The sequence below is a fragment of the Bufo bufo genome, chromosome 4, assembly GCF_905171765.1.
Source record: "Bufo bufo chromosome 4, aBufBuf1.1, whole genome shotgun sequence".
NCBI lineage: Eukaryota > Metazoa > Chordata > Amphibia > Anura > Bufonidae > Bufo > Bufo bufo.
The window spans coordinates 407,841,800-407,868,648 of NC_053392.1; the positions used below are offsets into that span (position 1 = coordinate 407,841,800).

A 26,849-nucleotide genomic window follows, 5' to 3' on the forward strand; every position below is an offset into this window, starting at 1 on the left:
TACAGACGTATACAAACTACTCCACACCTATCCGGATTATACTATGCCCTCCGGAGGATAGGTTGATATAATGTTAACAATTGGAATACCTTAAAAGGAATCACCTTCATTCTAAAAGTAACCATCTGCAAAGGGGAGCCAACTGTGCGGATCCCTCGAAACACACGTGTGCGTCTTTATTTTATGTTACAGGAATATTCTTATGCGGACTGCACTTTTTTGGCTTGAACAATTGATATCATTTTCATGCTTCCACCTTTTATGGTGCAGAAGTATCTATACTGAATTTTACGTTGCAGGAACATTATATGCTGCAGGAATATTCTTATGTGTACTGCACTTAATTTATATCAGTCTATGCTCATAGATTAAGATACATTGTTTTTACTTGATTTTGATACATTGTTTTACCTAGTTTTAAGAGTTCTTTTAGGCTATATTCTATAATAAATCTATCTATATTTATTTATACACATTCTCTTTTGACTGGGTGTGTCAAATCCGACAAGAGCACCTATCCCTACCTGCATTTGAGTGAGCCCCTATAATAACTTTCATTAATTACGCTGAACCCGTCATTGCTGACCTGTCCTGGGATGGGCTATCAATATCCAAGCATGGGAAAACCCTTTTAATAAACGTGGTGCAAAGCATGCACACCATTTTTTTCTGGCACATTTAAATTTTTAACTCTCCACTATTGTCCGCAACAAATTTTTCAAGACTACAGCATGTCATGATGCTTATCTGCGCAGATTACAATTGCATGCAGGTATTTCAGCCAGCATTATCCAAAACATACCTACCTGTTGGTGGCACAAACGGAAACCGTCCCTTCCCCAATGCCTATGAAGTTCCAGAATCCCAATGAGATCGCCAATTGCAGTAACTATAGGTAAGCAAAGAACAGACTGGATACTAGTCCCTGAGTCCAGTCCAGTACCTTTTGGAAACCTTTCATCCTGAAATAAAGTTGGTTTCACATTTGTTACTTTACTGGTACACATGTGATTAGTAGTATGTTGAAAGGATTTTAAAACATAGCTTTTTTTCCCTAAAAACAAAACTATACCCTGGAGGAAAGTTGCATTTTTTTAATTAAATCCTGCACACCCGCTTTAAAAAGAACCTGTCACCACTAAAAGTAGTGCAAACCACAGGCAGCAAGTTATAGAGCAGAAGGATCTGACCTGATTGTTATATGGTTTTGTGGAAAAAGATTTAGTAAAACTTTAATTCTTTATATTTAAATCTCAGAGCTTAACAGCCAAGTAGGAGGTATTATATGTGACAGAGCTGAACCGCGTCTAGGGGTTAATAGGCGCGGTTCAGCTAATCGCTGTGCCCTTTCATAGAAGCCAAGTGGCAGGTATTTGATACGGCCGGCAACCGCCGCCTACATTTGTATCTAGGGATAAATTATATGCATTGGTGGCACAGTGCACCCCCCCATCCTCAATATTATATTTATTGGTGGCGCAGTGTGCCCCTCCGCCAGTATTATAATCATTGGTGGCAGTGGCCACAAGGTACCCTCCCCTCCTCCTTAGTATGTTCATTGGTGGCAGTGGCAGCTTCCGATCGTAGCCCCAGCAGTGTAATCGCGGGGCCCTGATCGGTTACCATAGCAGCCAGGATGTTACTGAAGCCATCCATGGCTGCCATGGTAAGCTCCCTGCTGCTGTGTGCACAAAGCACATGGCAGCAGGGACAGTGTAAAATCTAAGTCACACTAATAGATCTCTATTAGGCTGAATAGGACAAGGGTTCTAGCCCCCTAAGGAGGTTAATAATTAAGTAAAAAAAATATTATACCAAAATATTAAAAGTTTAAATGCCCCCCATTTCCCAATTTTACATATCAAATATATAAATAATGAAAAAAATAAACATATTAGGTATTGCCACGTCCGAAAAAGTCAGAACTATTAAAATATTAAAAAATGTTTCCTATGCAGTGAACACCATAACAGAAAAAAAAATAAACGATTCGCCATTTTTTTGCCACCTTGTCCCCCCAAAAATAGGATCGGACTGATCTATTATGGGTCGAACGTTTCATAAAATGTGGAATGCAGGCAGCTTTTTTTGTGTTTTTATTTTTTCCACGTAGTATTGAACGGCGTAGAGCAGGCACGATCAACCTGCGGCCCTTCAGCTTGTAAAACTACAACTCCCACAATGCCCTGCTGTAGGCTGATAGCTGTGGGCTGTTCGGGCATGCTGGGAGTTGTAGTTTTGCAACAGCTGGAGGGCCGCAGGTTGAGCATGCCTGGCGTAGAGTATTGCAATACTTTTTTATGGTATCGAAATGGAATAAAAATTTTGGTGTTGTGATCCCTAGTAGGGCTGCAGTAAACGATTATTTTAGTAATCGAGTATTCTATCGATTATTTTTTACGATTAATCAAGTAATCTAATAATAAAAATATATATATAATAGACTGTTTTCCTTTATAAAAACTCATCAGACTCACTGCCATCAGTCCCCAACACCCTTTGTTCCCCTCTGTGCAATCAGCCTAAGTGCATCAGTTCCCCCAGTGCCATCAGCTCCACTATCCCCCCAGTGCCATCAGCTCCCCCCACCCCAGTGCCTTCAGTTCCACTCCCCCAGTGCCATCAGACGCTCCATGCCATCCATTGCCATGTCCCCCACTCCCATCAGATGAGCCCCTCCATGTACCCCACTCCCATCAGATGAGCCCCTCCATGTCCCCCAGTGCCATCAGATCAGCCCCTCCATGTCCACCAGTGCCATCAGATCAGCCCCTCCACGTCCCCCAGTGCCATCAGATCAGCCCCTCCACGTCCCCCAGTGCCATCAGATCAGCCCCTCCATGTCCCCCAGTGCCATCAGATCATCCCCTCCATGTCCCCCACTCCCCCAGTGCCATCAGATCAGCCCCTCCATGTCCCCTACTCCCCCAGTGCCATTAGATCAGCCCCTCCATGTCCCCCACTCCCCCAGTGCCATCAGATCAGCCCCTCATGTCCCCCACTCCCCCAGTGCCATCAGATCAGCCCCTCATGTCCCCCACTCCCCCAGTGCCATCAGATCAGCCCCTCCATGTCCCCCACTCCCCCAGTGCCATCAGATCAGCCCCTCATGTCCCCCACTCCCCCAGTGCCATCAGATCAGCCCCTTCATGTCCTTTAGTGCCATCAGATTAGCCCCTCCATGTCCCCCAGTGCCATCAGATCAGCCCCTCCATGTCCCCACTCCCCCAGTGCCATCATATAAGCCCCTCCCGGGCCGGCCGGTGACCACAGAATGGTAAATAATAGCAAGTGCTTCACTCACACTCCGTGGTCAGATGACACAAACGAATAATCGATGCAAAAAATTAGCATCAATGATTTTTTTTTGTCGAATTACTCGATTCAATTGAGTAATCGTTTCAGCCCTAAATCCTAGTACATACCTTATGGGAATAAAAGGGTAAGGTACAAGAAAAAAAAACTATGTGGATAAATATAATTGTAAATAAAGCAATTAATGACAAAAATAAAGCATTTAAAGCACTAAAACAGGAGGGTAGCGAGGAAGCATTGAAATAAAAGCAGTCAAACTGGAGACTGCCAAAGAGTAAAACTAACTGTATTCACTGAGGAAAATAAACCCTTCTGTCCAGTATGGGAACGCAACCAAACAGAAAGGAATGTATTTTGGAGCATTCCGTTCTGTTCAATTTAATTTGTCCCTATTGACAATGACTCGGGACAAAACTGAAGCGTTTTTCTCCAGTATTGAGATCCTCTGCCAGATATCAATAGCAGAAAGCCACGTGTGAAAGTAGCCTAAACTATAGAAACCAGTGTCAGGCAGCTGCTGCCAAGGCCAATAAGATAATGGGTTGCACCAAAAGAGGTATAGATGCATATGATGAGAACATAGTCCTACTACTTTACATATCACTAGTCAGACCACACATGGAGTACTGTGTACAGTTCTGGGGTCCTGTGAACAAGGCAGACATAGCAGAGCTGGAGAGGGTTCAAAGGAGGGCAACAAAAAAATTAGGGTTATTCACTTTAGAAAAGAGATGACTAAGGGGAGATCTAATAACTATGTATAAATATATCAGGGGTCAGTACAGAGATCTCTCCCATCATCTATTTATCCCCAAGACTGTGACTGTGACGAGGGGACATCCTCTGCGTCTGGAGGAAAGAAGGTTTGTACACAAACATAGAAGAGGATTCTTTACAGTAAGAGCAGTGAGACTATGGAACTCTCTGCCTGAGGAGGTGGTGATGGTGAGTTCACTAAAACAGTTAGAGAGGCCTGATGTATTTCTGGAGTGTAATAATATTACAGGCTATAGTTACTAGAGATGGGTCGTTGATCCAGGGAGTTATTCTGATTGCCTGATTGGAGTCGAGAAGAATTTTTTTCCCCTAAAGTGGGGAAAATCGGCTTCTACCTCACAGGGTTTTTTATTGCCTTCCTCTGGATCAACTTGCAGGTATTTTTTCAGCCTTACAAACTATGTTACTATGTAATTCTGCCTGTAATGATAATAATGATGGCTACTGAAAAGTTACCTGTACAGAAAGAAAACGTAACCTATTATTAGAACCAGTGGCCAGTGTTGAACATGCAGGATTATATAATTTTTTTAAATATAAATAGTGTTTAACATAAAAATGTGATTTAAGCAACAGGTCATTTTCGAGTCCAAATCCGACTAAGGTGTAACGGTCACGTACACACACACACAGGGGGGAGGATAGTGACCACTGCGCTCCACCCTTACCCCTGGCCCTGCCTACAAGCCTCACGAGTCCTGATGACAGGGGACAACTGAACGGCAGTCCCTAACTTAGTATACGTGCGGGAAGGACAGACAAGACAAATAACGGATAGTGAACGGACCGGGTCAAAACCAAGACGACAACGCAGTACAGAGGGCTAAGCAAAGAAAGGTCAGGAGAAGCCGGGGTCATAAATACCAGGAGAGTCGAGAAGTACCAAAGGAGTCCGCAAAGAATAGTCAGATGGAAGCAGAGGTCAATATACCAGGAAGGATGCGCAGTACAGGAGGAGCAGGCAAAGGATCGTCAGGGAACAGGACCAGGTAAGTACACAGGTATCCAACAACTGCCAGGAACCTAAATTAACAGGCAACCTGTGGCAAGCAGGCTGCCTGTATTTATAGTGGGGAGTGAGGGTCATGTGACGTGGCCAGCGTCACATGACCGACAGACCGACCAGTCGAGCACCGAGTGATCAGCTTGGCGCTCAAGGCAGACCTAGGAGCAGGGAGCCTCCCAGCTAGCAAAGCCGCCCTGGGAACGAGGTCAAACACAGATCCTCGCTCCCGAAGCTAAGCAGCAGGTCTGCGGCTGATGGGAGACCCAGTGTGCCTTCGGCCCCCCGTTACATAAGGGCAACATCTGCATGGAATTTGTATGTTCTCCCAATGTTTCCTCCCACACAGGATTTAGATTGTGAGCCCCAGTGAGGACAGTGAATGATGCTAATTATTTTGGTGCTATCTAAGAAATAAAATAGAAACACTGATGCTAAATACTGGCCGGGAATTTTCCAATTATTTTATATTATTCAGCAAATTCCATGTTAAAACAAACAAACAAAAAACATACAACCTGAACAGATGCATCACCAACTGATCTGAACTGGTTCCTTTGATGTTGCCGATTTGAAATTTGATACAGAAATGAAGGGGGAGGGGTGGGGGGACTGCTTTCACTAAGGTTGGCGTGGTCAGCAGCTGTGTCAAATATATCCTCATTTTTACCGATTTTCTGGCGCACATTTAACTGTTCTAAATTGCAACCCCTATGACTGGTATAAAATTGTTGAATACTCTGAAAATATAAGTGCATGGTACATATCAAGGGAAAAATAACGACAGACTACACCATGTCAAACCTGTTGTGCTAAAAGAGAAATATAAAACAGAAACATACTTACCCCTATAATATTTTCTAGTAACAAAGTATTCCGAGATTTGGCTACATGGGCAGCTACTGTGGTGCCATATTCAACTGGTCCTGCAGGAGTAAGCTGCGTCTGTCCTCCCTTTGTTCCAGTAGGTGTGAACACACATAAGGTCTGGAAAAAGAATGAAGAAATTATCAGTCAGAAACGACATGGAAAACAATATTTCAATGTACAGCAAAACATTCTTCTAGCCTGCTCTTGGCTTTCCATCACAATCTTCATGGTAAGAACAGTGCTGTCTGCAATGCTATTCTTACCGTCAGAATGACTGAAAATATGTAACAATCCTTTAGGCTAAAGGGTAACCCATCACCACAAAATACAATGCCAACTGCAGGCAACATGTTGTAGAGCAGGAGAAGCTGAGCAGGTTGATGTACAGTCTTGTGAGAAAAGAGATTCAGTAAAACATGTCATTTCTTCTTTATGCATCGGAGTAACATGGGCATTCCTACTCTGTGATTGACAGCTCTCCCTGTATGCTTAGTCATGCATGGTTAACTGACAGAGTGGCACTATCTACATGACTCCAGTGCATAAAAGACCGGAATAAGGCTAGTCTCAAATCTGCGGCTGTCTACCCGCCAGATCCCATTCACTATAACGGGGTCTGACAAAGATCCAGCTGCTACCCTGCATTCAACGTTTCTTGTCTGGCGATTCCCGGCATTCTATTCCGGACAGCCGTGGGTGTGAAACTAGCATAAATAAGTGACAAGTTTTACTAAATCTTTTTCCAACAAAGCTATGTATCTCCTGCTCTATAACATGGCGCCTGCAGAATGAACTCCATTTTCCCTTTAAAAACAGACCCAGCATTGCTGTCCAGGCTCAGTTATGAGCAGAAGCCATGAAGAAGCCATGAAGCTAGTCTGAACAGAGCACAACTTTAAGCACCTCTGGGCATAATATACATTTCATTTAGGCCTCAGGCACACAACACTGCTAAAACTATAGCTATGACTTATTAATTTATTTTCATTATTTCACTTTTTATTAATTTACTTAGTGCTCCCCTGCCCGGTCAGACCTGCAGTAGACTTCTGTTTAGGCTACATGCACACGACCGTGTGCCCCCCGTGGCCGTATTGTGGTCCGCATACAGCATGTCCGCAATACACACCGGCCGTGTGCATTCCGCATCACGAATTGCGGAGCCATTCACTTGAACGTAGTCATGGATTGGAACCCGACGGAAGCACTACGAAGTGCTTCCGTGGTGTTTGTGGCCGCGCCTCCGCACAGCAAAAAAGTAGTGCATGCACTACTTTTTAGAGGTGCGGACGGTCGGATGTGGATCGCGGACTCCATTGAAGTGAATGGGTCCGCGATCCGCATGCGGCTGCCCGCAGTTTGTGCCCGTGTATTGCGGACTACAATTTGGGGTCCGCAGCATGGGCACGGATCCCTTACGTTTGTGTGCATGCAGCCTTAGGCCTCTTGTACACGACTGTATGGCTTTTTCAGTAGTTTGCGGGCCGCAAAAAATACGGATGATGTCCGTGTGCATTCAGTTTTTTGCGGAACGGAACATCTGGCCCCTGATAGAACAGTACTATCCTTGTCCGTTATGCGGACAATAATAGGACATGTTCTATCTTTGAACGGAAATACGGAAACAGAAGGCATACGGAGTACCTTCTGTTTTTTGTGGATCCATTGAAATTAATGGTTCTGTCTACGGAACGCAAAAAACGGAACGTAAACGGAAAAAATATAAAACGTTCGTGTGCAAGAGGCCTTAGGCGCATGGACTACCGGTGAACACGCCTAATACAAGGCGAGGCGTGTCTCGTCATAAATTAGCTGCATCCTCTGGCAGCGCAGGGGATATCAAGACTAACACAGAAATCTTCTGGCATAAGAGTTGGGAGAGATTTACTAAACAAATGTAAAACAATTGAAATGCAAACTGCACCAAAATAATGTGTTTTCAAGAACTGCACATTTAGGGTTTGAATAAGGTTATTCAATTTCACAAGTGCAGAGAATGAAACTATTTACAATTTCTAGAAAGCATTTTAGAAGGTGAATATGTGCCTACCAACAGTAGATATATTTTACTAAAATGTCATCTGAACTAGCGGTATGCCCAAAGTGCTTAGCAGTTTCCTCCTGTTCTGCAAGCTAGCTTTTGAACTGGCACTATAATTGTATACATCTTGTATTCTGACGTCAGGGCCGGTTTTAGACAAAATGTGGCCCTGGGCGAAAGTAAAAACAGGGCCCCAAATTCTGAAGTACTGTATAAACAGTCACATTTATTCACTTGACGCAAGGGGAGAAGTCATCGCTGTGGCCCATGATTAGGTGCAGGCAGCGTCAAGCGTTCCTCCTGTTCTGTGTTTCTGACCTGCATCTGGTTTTGGCTCACAATAATTGATGGAAATAACTGAAGTGTGAACTCAGAGGCCCCTTTCACACGGGCGAGTATTCCGCGCAGATGCGATGCGTGAGTTGAACGCATTGCACCCACACTGAATACCGACCCATTCATTTCTATGGGGCTGTTCAGATGAGCGGTGATTTTCATGCATCACTTGTGCGTGGTGTGAAAATCGCAGCATGCTCTATATTCTGCGTTTTTCACGCAACGCAGGCCCCATAGAAGTGAATGGGGTTGCGTGAAAATCGCAAGCATCCGCAAGCAAGTGCGGATGCGGTGCGATTTTCACGCACGGTTGCTAGGAGACCATCGGGATGGAGACCTGATCATTATTATTTCCGCTTATAACATGGTTATAAGGGTAAATAATAGCATTCTGAATACAGAATGCATAGTAAAATAGCGCTGGAGGGGTTAAAAAAAATAAAAAAACAATTTAACTCACCTTAGTCCACTTGATCGCGCAGCCCAGCATCTCCTTCTGTCTCCTTTGCTGAACAGGACCTGTGGTGACGTCACTCCGGTCATCACATGATCCATAACATGATCTTTTACATGATTTTTTACCATGGTGATGGATCATGTGATGACCGGAGTGACGTCACCACAGGTCCTGTTCAGCAAAGGAGACAGAAAGAGATGCCGGGCTGCCCGATCAAGTGGACTAAGGTGAGTTAAATTATTATTTTTTAACCCCTCCAGCGCTATTTTACTATGCATTCTGTATTCAGAATGCTATTATTTTCCCTTATAACCATGTTATAAGGGAAAATAATACAATCTACACAACCCCGATCCCAAGCCCGAACTGTAACGCATTACAATGTTTTGCACTCGTGCGGAAAAATTGCGGGTGTTCCCGCAACGCACCTGCCCCTTTTCCCGCAACGCCTGTCTGAAAGAGGCCTAAGGGCTCATGTAGACGGCCGTTGCTCGTCTGCAATATATGGGCACCGACGTTGTGCTCACCATATCACGGATGCAGACCCATTCACTTGAATGGGCCGCAATCCAGAAGGAGCAGTGTGGAGCAGAGGTACGGAACCCCATGGAAGAACTACTGAGCACTTCCGTGGGGTTTCTCTCCGTGCCTCCACACTGCAAAAAAAAAATAGAACATGTTCTATTTTTTTGCGGTGCGGATGAATCATGGACCCATTAAAATTGCGGCCCCTAATGTACGGAACGGCTGGCACACGTTTGTGTGCATAAGCCCTAAGTGTGCTTCCCTTAGCAAGTTTGCCCGGAGACCTGCTTAACTCTTAAATAATCAGAAAACACCTGAAAATAGTCACTGTTACCAGTGCTCTGTATATAGAGACAGCAGGGACATGGAGATAATGTGTTCTCTGCATTCAAAGTAAAAAAAAGTAAATAACGAATAGAAAGAAATATGGGGGACTTCCGGTTCCGGCGCAGCCATGTGAGGGAGTTGAGCGTGTGAGTTCCGCAGTACCTGAGTTAAAAACTGTTCATATTGCCGGTGTCTGAGTGGGAAACGGAACCCGAGCGGACCTGTCATCAAGCGTATGGATCGTTTCCTAACCAGCATGGGCAAGAAAACCAGAGGCAAACAGAACTCTCCCGTGAGACCGGAGATCCCAGTCCCCTCAACCCCCCCCGAAAATGGCGCCGAACTTGCCTGAAGCGGAGGTGAGTGCAAAAGCACCGAATATAAGTGAGGACGAGGTGGGGACAAAAGACCTTGACATGCAGTCTCACCGGATCGATTACAAGGAACTGGCGCTAGAGGTGGCGGCGCAGTTGGCCCCGGATCTGAGGGAGACGCTGGCGGCGTCAGTGTCTAATGTAATGCGCCAGCTGCAAGAGGTAGTCCAGGAGCATGAAGGAAGGCTGGAAGAAGTGGAAGGGCGCATCCAGGTCATAGAGGACACCACAGAATCGGTCCTACAAAAGCTACAAACAGCCTTAGCTGATAATAAACGTCTGTGGGATAAGCTGGAGGACCTTGAGAATAGGTCCAGACGCAACAACTTGCGTCTTGTGGGCCTCCCGGAAAGCTTACCGCCTGGAGACCTGGTTAAAATATGTGAAATTGAAGTCCCTCAGGCCTTGGGCATAACGCGGCTGTGCAAGGTGGAACGAGCGCATCGAGTGGGGCCATCTCACACTGGCAAAGACCACAGTAATGTTCGCCCAAGGCAGGTGGTCATGAGATATCTGGACTACACTGACAAGGACGCAATATTCAAGGCATTTAAAGCCCGCAAGGAACCAGTCTTGGTAAGGGGATCAAAAATCCTTTTATTCGGGGACTACTCCGTGGAGGTTACAAAAAAGCGTAAAGCTTTCTCCCCCCTGTGCACCCAATTGTACAGAGGAGGAGTAAAATTCGCCTTGCTGTTTCCAGCTACCTTAAAAGTTCTAGTTCAACCTTCTCCACGCCAGAAGAGGCGGAATTAGCCATGGATGGAAAGCTGGATCCAGCCACACGGAGTCAACGGCCTGCAGCTGGGAGGGCGTCGGGTGGCTCCCCTTCGGAGCCGGGACAAGAGAGGAAACAAGATAGAAGCCGCTGAGGACTTATCTAATTAAAGTGGTGGACTATTGAGAATATTCCGGATACCGGTATACAAATCTGGGATGAATGTAATGTATTGGGAATCTTTTCTCATTTATTGTGTCAATTCATGCCTTACATGTTTTATCAGGGTTCTGACTGCTAAGTAGCCTAAAGTAGGTACGACATAGCTGTTTGTGTGTGGTAAGGGAGTTTCTAGAGCTTGACGTCACTGGGGAAAAAAGTGAAGTCCACAGGAGCTGAGAAGGGAACGGTCTGAGTCTTCCCTTGCTTCACAAATGTTTATGGTTTTTATTGTTTATAAAGGTTTTGAGGGGGGGCGGGGGGATGGGGGGGAATATGCAGAAATGTTCAGCCATATGTTGAAAATTGTCATAAGAAGCTATATCGTCTTTTTTACACATTATGAAGATAGTGTCATGGAACGTTAAAGGGTTGCGTTCACCCCAAAAACGCAATATGGTTTTAAGGCGGCTGAAGCATCTAAAAGCTGACATTGCTATGCTGCAGGAGACTCACTTGCTGGAGAGTGACTTTTTTAGAATGAAGAAGCAATGGGTAGGGACGGTGGTGGGTTCCTCTGCAGTGAATCACAAGGCTGGAGTGTTGTTTCTCCTTCACAGGAACCTAGCTTGTGGCTTGCTGGGGACGGAAACTGACCATCAAGGCCGCTGCTATGTCATCCACATTAAAGTTGGGTTGGAGGAAATCAGGTTATATAACATATATGGCCCCAATGACGACAACAAACAATTTTTTGCTGATTTGGCCATTAAGATAAATGGTGATCCGGTCCCGAAGCGAATTATTGGCGGAGACCTTAACACTGTAGTTAATGCGGTGGAGGATAGGAAGAGGTCGACTTCCCGCTCTGAGGTGACGCACATACATGATAAGGTGTTAGAACCCTTTTTGCGTGACACCGCCTTATTGGACATCTGGAGATATGCAAATCCGGACGGCAGGGACTTTACTTTCTACTCTCCCCCGCATGAATCGTGGTCCAGGATTGACTATTTTCTAGTGTCAGATACCCTGAGGCTTAGGATAATGGAACCAAAAATTCATGACCTAGTGATCTCAGACCATACCCCGATCTCTCTAATTTTGTCGGATCAGCAACTCAAGGGTCAAGACATTCTTTGGAGGTTCCCTTCCTATCTGTATACTGATAGCAATTTTAGGGACATTGTCCGGGGTTGGTACTTAGAGTACAGAGAGGATAATATCTCCAGCATATCGAACCCTTCTTTGTTTTGGGACGCTGCCAAAGCTGTACTTAGAGGGAGGATTTTGGCTTATGTAAGGGGTCTTAAAAGAAAGATCACACAACAGATACATGATCTCAGCTTCTCCTTGCGTACCGCTTATACCACTTATCAGACCCTCCCGGCTGAACATACCAAGAGGGCCTGGCAACTGGCTAAAGAAAATTATGAGTTATGGTATGAAAGGAAGATGAGATGTGACATGGCTGGTTGGGACAATAAGTTTTTTAGAGGCGGTAACAAGTCGGGCAGGTTGCTAGCCAACCTGGTTAAAAACTCCAGGCGGAAACCCCATATCATGAAACTGGCAGATGCTGGGGGGGTAGTGCACGACAACCCTGGTAAAATAGCCTCTATCCTGGGGGATTATTATAAAGACCTGTATAAAGACCCGGGGACCAAGACCACCTTGTCATCCTTTTTATCCAGGTGTGTGGCTTTACCAACTCTCTCTAACAGCCAATTGGATGTTTTAAACTCCCCAATATCTGAAGATGAGGTATTACACACGATTAAAGGCCTACACCTACATAAAGCTCCTGGTCCAGACGGCTACACAGGGGAATTTTTTTAAATGTTGGGTGAGGACCTTAAAAGCCCTTTGGCGGCGGTATTTAATGGTATGTTGACGGGCAGTCCGCTTTCTGCTTCAGATAATCTAGCCTATATTAAACTCATTCCTAAACCGGGGAAGGATAGTCTTCAGCCCGCCTCGTATCGCCCAATATCGCTGATAAATGTGGACCTTAAATTAGGAGCAAAAATTATAGCCGACAGACTCTCACTTGTCATGCCAGATCTGGTTTCACGGCCTCAGTCAGGGTTCATTAAAGGCAGATCGGCAGTTTCTAACATTAGAAAAGTCCTGACAGTTTTGGATGCGGTACAGGGAAATATCAGCTCTTCTCCGCGGCCGTCTCTGATGGCAATCGACGCGGAGAAGGCATTTGACAATGTTAGGTGGGATTGGCTAGATGAGGTGTTGAACAGAATGCATTTTAGTGGCCCAATCAGAACTTTTATTTCAGCTCTATACACGGCCCCTATTGCCCGCATAGCTATCCCGGGTTTCCTCTCAGCCCCTTTTCCACTCTGTAGGGGGACGCGTCAGGGATATCCACTCTCCCCGTTACTATTCAACTTGACGCTCGAACCTTTAGCCCGCATGCTTGAGGGGGGGGATGTCTTTAGGGGTATAAAGGTGGGTCAAAGAGAAGTTTTCACATCCCTTTTTGCCGATGACATTTTGTTATTCATGGCAGACCCTGTTGAAGACCTTGAGAAAGTTCTTCGGCTTCTGGATTCCTTTGGTCCAATCTCAGGCTTTAAAATAAACCTAGATAAATCAGTAATACTGCCGTTAACATCCCCAAAATTAAAAGATTTACTTCCAGAATCGTGCAGGGATATTGTGGTGAGCAATTCTCACATCACTTATCTGGGAATAAAAATTGGGAAATCCGCATCTTCCCTCTATGGTTTAAACTATCCGCCTCTATTTAAAGCTATTGCGGATGACCTCTCAAGATGGCAAAGTCTTCCATTGTCATTAACGGGTAGAAGTCATATCCTGAAAATGGTGTGCTTCCCCAAACTGCTGTATCCCCTACAGACGGTCCCAATACTCCTTAGGCATGCGGATGTTCAGGATCTCCATTCAGTCTTTAACAGATTTTTGTGGTCAGGGAAAAAGCCCCGCATTGCACTGCCAAAGCTGATGCTACCAAGAGATAAAGGCGGCCTAAATATACCAAATATTAGAATATATAACCTAGCGTGCCTCTTCAGACATTGTCTGGATTGGATTCATGGGACTAGCCACTTCTCCAATTATAGTCTGGAAACCCATTTATCTCATCCATGGCCATTAGTTAACTTGCTTCACACGAGAAGGCAACTTCTGGAACCTTGTCTAAAACACTCTGTCATCATCCGTGACACAGTTGTTGCATGGAAGGAAACACGCAAACTAGAAAGGAAACCTTTTCTGGCATCGAGGGTTATGGGCCTGTGGAGGCATCCAGAATTCCCACAAGGGGACACAAATAAGATGTTCACAAAATGGAAGGCAAAAAATATCATGACCCTATTTGATCTCCTCCATATCCCTGATAAAAGATATCTGACTTTCGCAGAGTTCTGTGGGAAATATGGTTTGGAGGGTTCTCATTTTCTTCCCTTCCAACAGGTTTATATGTTTTGTAGAAAGAGATTATATGATGTTACTGGGGAGTGTATGGGGAACTCACTGGTCTTTTCACTAGGGGGTGGAAACTCCAGACTTTCCATCTCACACATTTATCAAGGCTTGCGTGATTCTAGTAATAAATCCTCAGCACAGGTTATTTTTAAAAGATGGGAGAGGAGGCTTCATGTCACTTTGGAGGCTGAACAGATACTGCAGGGATGGGTCAGGGTTTGTAAAGCAATATCATGTGAGATTTGGAGGGAAACACATTTAAGGTTAATACACTCGGCCATCTATGCGTTTAATTTTCCCAGAAAGGTTGACAACACAGCCTTTCTTATTGCCTGTCCGAAGTGCGGCTTAGATAAAGCAGACCTAGTACATTGTATTTGGGTGTGTCCGCAGGTTCAACGTTTCTGGGAACATGTTGGATGCTGGATTAAAGATACATTGAGATGCATCCTGAGCCTAGATCCGGAGGTATACCTTTTCCATGTTTATGGAGACGTCAACCCTCCTCCCCAGGCGATAGTAGACGCGGCATTGTTGGTGTCATTGCGTTGTCTAATGCAAAATTGGCTAAAAACGGAGGTACCCCAAATACAGGAGGTCAGGGCGCAGATGATACGTTTAATGTACCTTGATAAAACAGAAGCTGAGCTAAACAAAGACCAAATGGTTTTTCAAGAGGTGGAGTATCTTTATTATAAACAGCTTTACTCAGGATGAAATAAAAAACATAATGCAAACGTTTAAATTTACAGAATGGTATAATTTGGAGGCGCTCAAGGGTACGCTGGGAGTGCTGTCATTGGAAGACTTGGTTGCATAGTTTTGGAAACTACATGACATAAAATAAAGTGACAACTGTTCAAAGGTGTAGACCCGACTATAGGAATGGCGATATATAGATTGTTAGTTTAACAAACTACCAAATTCATGATTCTGCAGGGAGGGGGGAGGAGGGAGGGTTCTTTTAGGGGGGTTGTTGAAATGTTTTATGTTTAAAAAAAAAAAATATGAAAATGATGTATCACTGACTGTATCTGAACTGTACCCAAAAGTCTGTACTTTTCTTTCTCTCATTGGTGATACTAATAAAGCAAATTTTCAAAAAATAAATAAATAAAAAAAATAATGGAAAAAAATAAATAAAATGCTAGTAAAAAAGAAAAAAGTGGATTTCTTCATTCACCCAAACACTCAATAGCATTGAGTGTTGGGTAAATAAAGGAATCCACAAATTTCACTGAAGTCAGAATGCTGCCTTTCTTCCATAATTTTAGATAGAGAAACAGACAGACAGATAGATAGGTGATAGATAGATATGAGGTATAAAAAAATAAAAAAAATAAAACACAAGCGGCACAGCAGGAGCAATGTGAATGACTATGTGCCAGCGGCTGTGGAAGAGATCCAGCATCAAAGTAAGGCCTCTTGCACATGAACATTGTGTGCCTGTGGCCGTATTGCACGGGCACCGGCCTGTGTGCACTCCGCATCAGGCATGCGGACTCATTCTCTTCTGTGGTGTTTCTGTCCGTGTCTCCGCACCGCAAAAAAAATAGAACTTGTTCTATTTTTTTGCAGTGTGGACGGATCACGGACCCATTAAAGTTGAATGGTTCTTGATCCGTCCCGGCCGCCGCACAGACGTTGCCCGTGCATTGGGGACCACAAATTTCGGTCCCCAATGCATGGAACAGATGCACAACGTTCGTGTGCAAGACGCCTAAATAGAACAGAAAATTCCACGCTGCTCCCAAAAGTTGTTCAATGCAACGTTTCAGTCGTCTTAGGCTAATTTCACACTTGCGGCAGTGTGATCCGGCAAGCAGTTCCGTCGTCGGAACTGCCTGCCGGATCCGCCGATCTGGATGTGACTGAAAGCATTTGTGAGACGCATTCGGAAGCGGATCCATCTCACAAATACATTGCAAGAACGAATCCATCTCTCCGCTTGTCATGCGGACAGACAGATCCGTCTTGTATCTTTTTACACATTTTTACCAGTCTGCGCATGCGCAGACTGGAAGGACTGATCCGGAATTCTGGTATTTTGAATGCAGGATCCGGCACTAATACATTCCTATGGGGAAAAATGCCGGCATTCCGGCAAGTTTTCAGTTTTTTTCGCTGGAGATAAAACCATAGCATGCTGCGGTTTTATCTTTTGCCTGATCAGTCAAAACGACTGAACTGAAGACATCCTGATGCATCCTGAACGGATTGCTCTCCATTCAGAATGCATGGGGATATGCCTGATCAGTTCTTTTCTGGTATAGAGCCCCTGTGACGGAACTCTATGCCGGAAAAGAAAAACGCTAGTGTGAAGGTACCCTAATCAGGACTTTTCTCACCCAGTATTTTTATAAGGCTTGAGAAAAGTCTTGGTAAGAAGACTGAAACATTGCATTGAACAACTTTTGGGAGCAGCGTGGAATTTTTCTTCTAGATAAATAGATATGAGATAGATAGATAGATAGATAGAAAGCAGTGGCATAACGCCTGTCAGGAATATTGATTAATATTTACTGTCAGCCATGTCCTCACAACCACAATTTGCTGAAAGATAGCAGAGGTAGAGAACTCCACAAGTAGGCCCTGCTTCAAAGCCACAGCCAGATGGCAAAAAACTCCTAGCAGGCCACATTTGGTTACATTTCACACCTCCATTCAGACAGCACGGATCCTGTAGGAAAACCTCCATGCTGGGGATCTAAGCCATTCCCCAGTTCAATCGAATCTAGCAGACATCATGGAACCGGCGATTTATAAGGAATTATGAATCGCCCGGCCATCGCAGGCGCCAGCCGGATACATATTTGGGTCCCAGTGGCCACCACGATGAACATGCCCATGGTCTTAGTTTGATGGTGGGATGCCAGGGAGGGGAGATATACATATCTCCCCACAGAAACCAAATAACGGTACCATGTTTGGACTCTACTTGTAGCCGGAACCCAGGCGGATCTGTTGGTCCCAGAACCATCCCCCTGTGATGTTCTGGAGCTATGAACCCTAAAGAGTTTTGTGGGTCCTTGAGCTGCCAGGATCAGCAGGGAGGGGGGACCACTCCCAGAGGCCGGCTACAGGTTAAAAGGCTTGTGCCAGCAAGCGGGCTTGTCTTTTTCTGAAAGGGGGTCACATCGTGCAAATGTGTTTGGAGAGACTTGGAAACCAGCTGACATCACTGCCCTCCATGTGAATACAGCAAAGTAACATTAATCTACCCGGTAACTGACTTGTGCTCTGTGTAATCTTGTTTGTACCATATTACCTGTATTTGTAACCTCAGACCACTGTATATATTCTTAGTGTATATTGTGTTATCTAGTGTGCCCTTAAGGCGATTAAATATATAATTTAATCTTCTGCCGTCTTGTATCTCGATCATGAACCCCCATGTCCATGTTTCGTCTTAGTTATAAGCTACCGCTGGTTGGTTTCTCACCCTATATCATCCCGTTAGCGGACCGGGCTTATATCAAACGAGAAGCTGGTGGCAGATTACCTGGGCTCGTGAGCTCGACGTTGTTGACGTCAAGCGGGCACGAGGGGTGGTATCCGTCAACACCCATATAGCTAGACCACGCAGCTGCTATGGGGCCTGTGGTAGGGGGGCCCGGAGAGCAAAGAAAGCCCCGCCCCTACATCTGTATTATAGTTATATCAGACATTGAGGCGGCCCACTTGTCTTCCATCCTGAGCGCGGCTATCCCTATGTTCAGGTAGGTGTGCGAGCCCCTTCATCCTCCCTCCCCCTTCTTTACTTCTTGTTCTTCCCGCAGTCACAGTTGCAGCCCTCACTCAGCCTAGAGCGCCCAGCAGGGAAACTTTAGCAGATGTGCCGCGGGAATGCTACTGCTGCTGTCCGTCCCCTGCTGCCGCCTGACCTGATTGCGACTGGGTGACAGTCTCACCCCCAGAAACCAGTCGAAGCTTTTCCTAATTCCTATTCCTAATAATGTTCAGAGGCTTAAGTCCTATAGATCTGACTGAGCTGAGAATTAGACTGTCACGTTGGACCACTGAAAAATGATGCAGATCAGACCCAGAAAGAGGAACATAATTTGCAAGCATCAGCCAAAGCGAAGAGATGATGAAAGATCGCCTCTTATCTCATGTGACAGTGAGTGGACATGTGCTGTTAACAGAGCCAGACACCCAGAAAGAGGAGGGCACAGGAGGACATAGCTCATCACAGGGAGCGGGAAACACAGCTTGTGGAGCACACTCTGCTCACCATTTTCTACTGAAATAAAGAGGACAACCTGGACTCAACCTCCAGGCTCAATGTAAAGATCTGCCATGGCCTGCCTGCCGCTCTGCCACACAGACAGCAAGCTACATTGGAGTGAACAGTAAGTGAGCATAGCAGCAGTGCACTGCAACTTTAAATTAAAAGTTCATGGGTTGGGTTGGGGGGCTGTCTATTACCCAGAACATGCACTTCTGGGGGCAGTATTCACTATAAGCAGGCACAGTTCATAAGGGGGCCTGTTGGCACACAGAAGAGCAGACACAGTTCATAAGGCAAGGGGGGCTATGTACCAGCATTGCACCCCCCATGAGCTGTGCCTGTGTGCTGCATATAGTGGACAGTGCACTCAGACAATGGATGGGGCCAAAAGGAAGCGTTTTTTCCCGGTTTTGAGACCCTATGACGGATCTCAATACCGGAATAGGAACGCAAGTGTAAAAGTAGCCTAATACGTACCCCGCTCCCCGGCACCTGCATCGATCCTGATGCCTACACGGCTGCCACTGCAGTGGTGACTAGTGGGCGGAGTTAGTGGGGCCCTCATTCTTGCTATGGGGCCCAATGATTTCTATGTATGCCCCTGATAGATAGATAGATATGAGAAATACAGATGATAAAGATATATGGGTTGATAGAGGATTAGATACACTATAAATATTACATTATATTTAGATAACTGTGTTCTAGGCAGCAAATAGTTAAGAAAAAACAGCTGGGGGGGTGCAGAGGACAAGTCCTGTATATTCTCTGCAGGCTGCCTCCCCTCCGGTTAGTCCGGGGTCTGAACTGTCCAGCTGTATCAGGTTATGTCTGCCAACAAGGAGCACTTGTAATTTATTGCAGCTCAGAGAGGAGAAAGGGGCCAGCAACAAATATGTCAGGTCATTAGAGGGTGACACATTATGAACTCACCAGAAACACTGTAAACCTCAGGAGAAGGCTAGAGGAGGCCATTACATTCACAGTGTAGAGCCTCCGGTGAGAGAGAGGAAGGGGGCGGGGCCAAGGTCTGCCTGAATGCTGTGGAGCCCTGCTATGGATGCAGCAACCAGCTCCTCACTAAAGCATAAGGACCCTGCGAGCTACAGAGGCCGGGAGACCAGGGACCAGCGTTCCCTGCTCTGCTGTCTGTGCTCTTCTCAGGTGCGGCCACCAGTTTTTTTCCACATGTGTCTGGGCAGCTCAGCAGGGGGCCCCATTTAGGGATGGGGGCCCTGGGCACTTGCCCTGTTTGCCGCCTCCCCCCAACCCCCCCTTCCAATGGGGCTCAATCTCTTCTTAGAACTCTGCATTGTGCTATTCCTCTATTATTCATCAATTTTACCATACAAAGGGCTCATGCACACGACAGTATGGCTTTTTCAGTGTTTTGCGGTCCGTTTTTTACGGATCCGTTGTTCCGTTTTTTGTTTCCGTTTCCTTTCCGTTTTTCCATATGCCATATACAGTAATTACATAGAAAAAATTGAGCTGGGCATAACATTTTCAATAGATGGTTCAGCAAAAACGGAACGGATACGGAAGACATACGGATGCATTTCCGTATGTGTTCCGTTTTTTTTTGCGGACCCATTGACTTGAATGGAGCCAAGCACCATGATTTGCGGACAAGAATAGGACATGTTCTATCTTTTCACGGTACGGAAATACTGAAACGGAATGCACACGGAGACACTTCAGTATTTTTTGCTGAACCATTGAAATTAGGCCTGCACAATATATCGCCAAAGCAATCACAATCGCAATAAATCGCCATATCGCAATTGCCAATTGGCCGACCTAAAAATGCTGCAATTGTATTACCATATTTTTCGCTTTATAAGACAAAAAATTTTTTTTGGGGGGGGAAATGGCAGTGCGTCTTATAAAGCGATGGTTGACTTTTTATGTGGCTGACACGGATGTATCGCCGGCCGCTATGCTGCACAGCGCGGCCGGCGATACATCAGTTACTGTGCGGGGAGGGAGGAGGGGCTGGAGGCAAGTCGTTATTTTAATGAACAAATGTTCTTCTATTTATTCTATTTTATCTATCTGTTCTGTGCAGTGCTATTAAGAAAATGGCAAGTTTTGTATTTTGTACTTTTGCAGTAATGCAAATATGTTATTTAATTTAGTAAAAGATGTTTTATTTTGAAAAACACTGTGCATTTCAGTTCTTGAGTTAAGCATAACTAAATGTCAGCATTATCAGTAATTTCTGTGTGCTTTTCATCACAGGTCCATACTAAAAACCAAGTGCCATCGGCTCCTGCACCATTTTTGATATTTTTGTTAAATTTTAGAATTTTATTACACTGACATTGTGTTTATGATTCATGATTGTATTAATATTGTATTTTATTAAGATTGTACATGTGACAGGCTGATTCTTATCTTTATCTTTTATGCTAATAAACCATGTTTCTATTCCATATATGAGTGCCAGTCCTATACACAATATAAATCAGATTCAGTTTTGAGGGGTGTCTCAATCTTGGACTAGAGCACCTACCCTGAGGGGACAGTGGTGAGCGGATCCCCCCCCTTTTTTTTCTATTTCTTTTGACAATTGAATTCACCCATTTCCCTCTGCCCCCATCATGGATATATGGAAATACATGGAAAGGCTTAAGGCTGAGAATTATAATTTTGAATACATAGAAGGAGGGGACGTCATTAGAATAGAAAAAAGATCCCTGGCAGAGGCCTTTAGAGACTTGGAGGACCTATTACATAAAAAACTCAGGCAGATTTGGGAAATACGCTCCCTACAGTTGTATCTAAATCATAATAAGATTCCAAAAGGCTTACAGCTAACCAAGATTCCTGCACAAGATTTAGTAGGAGATGATTTTAATAAAGAATGGGAGGAATTACTATATATGCAATCAAGAGCCTTGAATGAACTTATTATCAGAAGGAGAACTATAATCCTGGATAACATATCTGAAAAAATAACAAAATTAAAAATAAAATTAGATAAATTCCCGAAAGATCAAATATATGAAATGTGGCAAGAAAGATTACAAAAAAGCCTAGACAAAATAGAACAGGAGATTATAGCTAAGAAAACAAAGAAACATAGAAATACAAACAAAAAAAGAGGATAGAAATCACAATAGGGAAGAACAGCAACAACAAAAAAACAATAATTCCCATTCTAAACACAGTGAACAGAGAGAACCAAAGAGATATAACATACCGACCCAAAATAGGTATGAGATATTGGCTAATAACTCTTTTTTAGATCAAACTCCCACCATTCACCACGATTAAAACGGAGACAACCACAATCACCAGAGCACAGAAGGGTAACACCAGATCACAGAAGGATAGCACCCTATACACACAGGGCACCATACAATTTGAGGTACAGAGCACCACAGGAACAAAGGAACCAGACGTATCCGATATTAGATCAAGACAGACACAAAATATGGACACCAGAGACCCAGACCAACCAAGGTTCGAGGAACATACGGGAAACACACTACAGGGAAAACCCTCAAAAAAGAGGAAGACACGAAGATCACAGAGAAAGAGGGGAATACAGAAAACACCACTAAGTATAAATGATAATATTATTAATTTAAGCGGAATAAAATGAACCACCACACAGATCACACTATTAAATAAGGGTTTGAAATTTGCACCTTCATCCTCACTGAACAAATTTGATTTATATAGGCATCCAGAAATTCATTCGCAAAATTTGCCTGAAATACTTTATTAAAAATCCACCGGTTATGGAACAACCGAAAAAAGATGTATTCATTCACACACAGCTAAAAAATAAATCAAAAAAATTTCCCAGAGCTGAAATTGGTCCTGAGATGGCCACATTTCAAAAAAATGTGGAAGCGGATTTAGAAAAATAAAAAATAAAAAAGGGACACAGAAATAATTTATCTAATGGGGAAATTAAAGCTATAAAAGAGTTACAGAAAAACCAAAAAGTAGTCATCCGTCCTGCGGATAAAGGGGGGGCAATAGTTATCTGGGGAGAAGACCAATATAACAAAGAATGCCTCAGACAGCTATCAGATTTATCCACCTATACCCCCCTGAAGAAAGATCCTACAGCGGACTTTAAATGTGCTCTCTCTCATTACTGTGAAAAAGGGCTCCAACAGGGAATTTTGACACAACAAGAGTATAATTTTATTGTGGAAACACCGGGTAGAAGGCCTATTTTCTACTGCCTACCGAAGGTCCACAAGAATAGTGTGGATCCACCAGGCCGGCCTATTATTTCAGGCATTGGGTCTTTAACAGTAAATTTGTCACAGTATATTGACACTTTACTGCAACCACAAGTGAGGAAAATTAGGTCTTACATACGTGACACCACTGAGATTGTTGGTACATTGGAGGGCCTGGAAGTCCACGACCATTGGATTATGGTCCCTCTATACTATCATCAATCATGATCAGGGTATTTTGGCCTTGAGGGAACAGTTATCGGAAGATATAACATGGAATATTGACCAAATTGATTATTTATTGGAAGGAGTCAATCATATTTTACATCACAATTATTTTTTCTTTGCTGATCAGTTTTATCTACAGAAGAGGGGAACCGCCATGGGTACCAGGTTTGCCCCCAGTTACGCCAATTTATTTTTGGCGCAATGGGAGGTCAACAACATAGACCCGGAACTGGGGACAAACCTGGTCCTATGGCGGCGATATATTGATGATATTATTTTCATCTGGAATTGGACACAAGAAAACCTGGATAAATTCATCATCAAAATTAATGATAATACAAACAATCTGAAGTTTACCTCCAGTATTGGAGAAGAGAGGGTAGAATTTTTAGATATTCAAATCACACGAAAAAATAATAAATATGTATGTAATACATTCCAAAAACCCACGGCTAAAAATGGTTACATTCCCGTCTCAAGTTGCCACCTACCAAGGTGGCTAACAAATGTACCCTTCGGACAGTTCCGCAGACTTTAGCGAAACTGTACCGAGGATGACAAATATGAGGAGGAGGCCAATCTAATGAGTAATCAATTTAGAGAAAAGGATTATCCTGAACCAATTATCAATGAGGCCCTAATTAGAGTAAGGGACTTAGATAGGAAGAAGTTTTTTGAACAGACACCGAAATCCAAACAAGGAGACAATCCAGACTTTAGAATTATTCTCCCATACAATACCCAGCCAAAACAGATTGAATCTATCATAAAATCCCATTGGCACCATCTACATAATGACAAGACAATAGGGATGCTTTTGCCTCCAATCCCCAAAATTACTTATTCAAGGGCTCCAAATTTGGGGATCCAGATAGCCCCATCAGTAAAAGAGAAACTTAAGGGAGGTCCGACATCTAATTGGCTTCAACGAAAAGGTTTTTTTAGATGCGGCAAGTGTCTGGGCTGTAGAAAAAACTAAGTTCCCTAGAAAAACGATGACGGTTACCTCAACACAAAATTCTCACTCTATGACCATTAAACATTTCCTCACATGTAATTCCACTAATGTTATCTACCTAATCCAGTGTCCATGTTCGAGGCAATATATAGGAAGAACTAAACAAACCTTAAAAGTCAGGATAGCAGAACACCTGAATAACATAACAAAAGGCTATGAAAAACATTTGCTATCCAGGCATTTCAAGGAGGTACATAATCAAGACCCTAGGGGTCTCTCGTTCATGGCACTGGAGAGGGTAGAGAAACATTGGCGGGGAGGGAACCAGATTGAGAGACTATCAAGAGCGGAGTCCAGAAAAATATATGAATTCGGCAGTCTTTTGCCGAGGGGCTTGAATGCTGAATTGGAAATATTCGGTTTTATTTAGGGTGGCACGTTTGGGTGTCGATGCAGAGTTGCATGTCAGGCTGTTTTTCCAGCACTGCAACTCTCCCTCTACCCCACACGTGCCTCCCCCCCATTCCACCTCCTATGATCAGAAGATTATTCTCAAGAGTATCCGAATAAAAGTTCCCCAACAAATAAAAGACCTACAATATGAAAAAGAAGAATTAGGCTATAAAAACAACTCCCTATATCCTACCCTAAAAATCATCCACATTTTATTTTATAAATGTGTCAATGTAGATACGAGACAAAATGACACATTTAAAAACGCAGCTATATTGGAATCTAATGTTGGATGCGTTTAATTATTAGGGGGACCTCCAGAAATGTCCTTTGATGCTGTATTCGGCCTGCACATTATTTATTTATGCCAGTCCTTATTTTATTATAGGGTATTTATTTATATATTATGTGTTTTTATTATTTTGAGATTGTACATGTCATATATGATTGAATAGGAATATGAATGGTATCCTCCCATAAAATAGATTAACGCAGGGTCCAATATAAAAAGTTGTAGTGTACTGTTTTTATATATATATAAGATTGCAAGTATAGAACAAAAAAACGCATTACAATATGGAAAACCGCACTGCAATCGCAAGTAAACCGCAATGAAAGAGCAAAAGAAAAAACCACACACAGGCGCGCGCGTTCACAGGATCGGAAGGTAAGCGAGTGGATCTTCAGTCTGCCAGCGGCGATCGTTCGCTGGCAGGCTGGAGATGCGATTTTTTTAACCCCTAACAGGTATATTAGACGCTGTTTTGATAACAGCGTCTAATATACCTGCTACCTGGTCCTCTGGTGGTCCCTTTTGTTTGGATCGACCACCAGAGGACACAGGTAGCTCAGTAATATGTAGCACCAAGCACCACACTACACTACACCCCCCCCTGTCACTTATTAACCCCTTATAAACCCCTGATCACCCCATATAGACTCCCTGATCACCCCCCTGTCATTGATCACCCCCTTGTAAGGCTCCATTCAGACGTCTGTATGATTTTTACGGATCCACTGATATATGGATCGGATCCGCAAAACACATACGGACGTCTGAATGGAGCCTTACAGGGGGGTGATCAATGACGGGGTTGATCACCCCATATAGACTCCCTGATCACCCCCCTGTCATTGATCACCCCCCTGTAAGGCTCCATTCAGACGTCCGTATGATTTTTACGGATCCACTGATACATGGATCGGATCCGCAAAGCACATACGGACGTCTGAATGGAGCCTTACAGGGGGGTGATCAATGACAGGGGTGATCACCCCATATAGACTCCCTGATCACCCCCCTGTCATTGATCACCCCCCTGTCATTGATCACCCCCCTGTAAGGCTCCATTCAGACGTCCGTATGATTTTTACGGATCCACTGATACATGGATCGGATCCGCAAAACACATACGGACATCTGAATGGAGCCTTACAGGGGGGTGATCAATGACAGGGGGGTGATCACTCCATATAGACTCCCTGATCACCCCCCTGTCATTGATTACCCCCCTGTCATTGATCACCCCCCTGTAAGGCTCCATTCAGATGTCCGTATGTGTTTTGCGGATCCGATCCATGTATCCGTGGATCCGTAAAAAACATACGGACGTCTGAATGGAGCCTTACAGGAAGGTGATCAATGACAGGGGGGTGATCACCCCATATAGACTCCCTGATCACCCCCCTGTCATTGATCACCCCCCTGTAAGGCTCCATTCAGACATTTTTTTGGCCCAAGTTAGCAGAAATTTTTTATTTTATTTTTTTCTTACAAAGTCTCATACTTCACTAACTTGTGTCAAAAAATAAAATCTCACATGAACTCACCATACCCCTCACGGAATCCAAATGCGTAAAATTTTTTAGACATTTATATTCCAGACTTCTTCTCACGCTTTAGGGCCCCTAAAATGCCAGGGCAGTATAAATACCCCACATGTGACCCCATTTCGGAAAGTAGACACCGCAAGGTATTCGCTGAGGGGCATATTGAGTCCATGAAAGATTGAAATTTTTGTCCCAAGTTAGCGGAAAGGGAGACTTTGAGAGAAAAAAAAATAAAAAATCAATTTCCGCTAACTTGTGGCAAAATTTTTTTTTTTCTATGAACTCGCCATGCCCCTCATTGAATACCTTGGGGTGTCTTCTTTCCAAAATGGGGTCACATTGTCACGAGGGTGTCGAGGACCACGCCTGACTCCGTTATACTCGGGGTCAGGAAGTCGCAGCGGTTGGCTGCACGCTCTATTTAAGATAGGGCTGTTTTCCTTATGGTAGCTTTCTGGGTTTGCTTAGCAAACCCTTTTGGCTCACTCAGGGATCCGTAGCTCCTTCTCCTCAGCTGTTCCTTGTCCAGCACTCCCAGACCTCCTTATATTTCTCTCTCACACTTCTCTGGTTGCCA

General features: G+C 44.2%; 1 protein-coding gene across 3 annotated transcripts in view; it reads right to left on the reverse strand.

Annotated features, from left to right (window-relative positions):
* PDE10A (phosphodiesterase 10A) overlaps positions 1 to 26,849 on the reverse strand; it is a 384,127-nt gene that overhangs the window by 127,338 nt on the left and 229,940 nt on the right. For all 3 annotated transcript variants that reach the window (XM_040429292.1, XM_040429293.1, XM_040429294.1), the window contains exons 6-7: positions 5,942 to 6,082; positions 807 to 962 (exon numbers count right to left, since the gene is read on the reverse strand). In XM_040429292.1, coding sequence (XP_040285226.1) covers positions 807 to 962; positions 5,942 to 6,082 — 297 coding nt within the window. The remainder of the gene's footprint in view (positions 1 to 806; positions 963 to 5,941; positions 6,083 to 26,849) is intronic.